The sequence below is a fragment of the Charadrius vociferus genome, unplaced genomic scaffold (assembly GCF_000708025.1).
Source record: "Charadrius vociferus isolate BGI_N301 unplaced genomic scaffold, ASM70802v2 scaffold263, whole genome shotgun sequence".
Taxonomy (NCBI): Eukaryota; Metazoa; Chordata; class Aves; order Charadriiformes; family Charadriidae; genus Charadrius; species Charadrius vociferus.
Window position 1 is genome coordinate 991,728 of NW_009647769.1, and position 1,034 is coordinate 992,761.

The following is a 1,034-nucleotide window of genomic DNA, read 5'->3' on the forward strand; positions in this document are numbered from 1 at the left end:
AGAGCCGTATTCCCCACAGCAGTACCACCAAGCAGACACACAAAATTCCACTTAGAAATAATGCAGGGATTAACAATGAGCACAGCAATCTGAAACAAGCCAGAAATTTTAAAATATAAAATTGCTTTAAAGAACTACTACGTATGAAATGGAGAGAAAAAGGCTTATAGGTAGAGCTACAGGGAGTTCAACAATTTCTTGAGTTCTATTCTCAGAAATCAATATCTGTGTATCATTTCAACAATTACAGAAAAAAAATATTGTTTCACCAAATAATTTTTCCTACTGTTACTTGTCAATCATTTGTTATTGTTTATTCATGCCATATATCTGTATCATTCTCTATATGTTATATACATTATAAAGATTGCACGCCCTTAGCAATCTGGCAAAACACAACTAGCGAAGTGATTTCTAAATAGATATGTAACAGTTTTCATCAGTCCAGTCCAAGCTCCTGTTTGGCTTTGGTGTGAATTCCTTTGGTGCAGAACTACCCGCATGGCCCAGAACCTGCATTTCCCATTCCCCTGAGATTTGAAGAGCTGTGTCAATTGTCCAGAAAAGCTCCGAGCAGTTTCTCTGTTCGGAGAGCTCTGCCTCCTCGGGTCTCTGAAGCACCCTCTGACAGGGGCATTCCCTTTCTTCACCACCAACTCCCTGCACAGCTCTCCTAACCCAGGAACGGGAGATTCCTCACAGGAGTCTCTTCTTGGCCTACAGACCTTCGCAGGCTCCAGAGCCTGGATTCCGATGCTGCGCTACGCGTTATGATAAGCATCATTTACTCGACGCTAAGGGGGCTGCCCACGGCGAGCCGCGCATCACGACTGACACGTAAGATAAGAAAACACTTTCACTTTCGTGATGAAGAAGCAGAAAACCACATTAATCCACCGGAGGCCAGCGGCAAAGCGAGAAGGAGCCGGCAGGGGCCCGTCCCATCCCGCCCTGCCCGGCGGCCTGCTCTCCTCAGGGGCGTGTACCAGACTCCCGGGCAGGCTCGGGGGCGGGAATGAGGGAGCCGCGGCTTG

The 1,034-nt window shown here is 47.0% G+C and overlaps 1 protein-coding gene across 1 annotated transcript in view; it reads right to left on the bottom strand.

Annotated features, from left to right (window-relative positions):
• The window catches only part of ALG11 (ALG11, alpha-1,2-mannosyltransferase), a 5,039-nt gene extending 4,214 nt beyond the window's left edge, over positions 1 to 825 (bottom strand). Inside the window, 3 exon segments of the mRNA XM_009882385.1 lie at position 1; positions 3 to 89; positions 812 to 825. The exon segment at position 1 is cut by the window's left edge and continues 125 nt beyond it. Coding sequence (XP_009880687.1) covers position 1; positions 3 to 89; positions 812 to 825 — 102 coding nt within the window.
• Between the last annotated feature and the right edge of the window lie 209 nt (positions 826 to 1,034).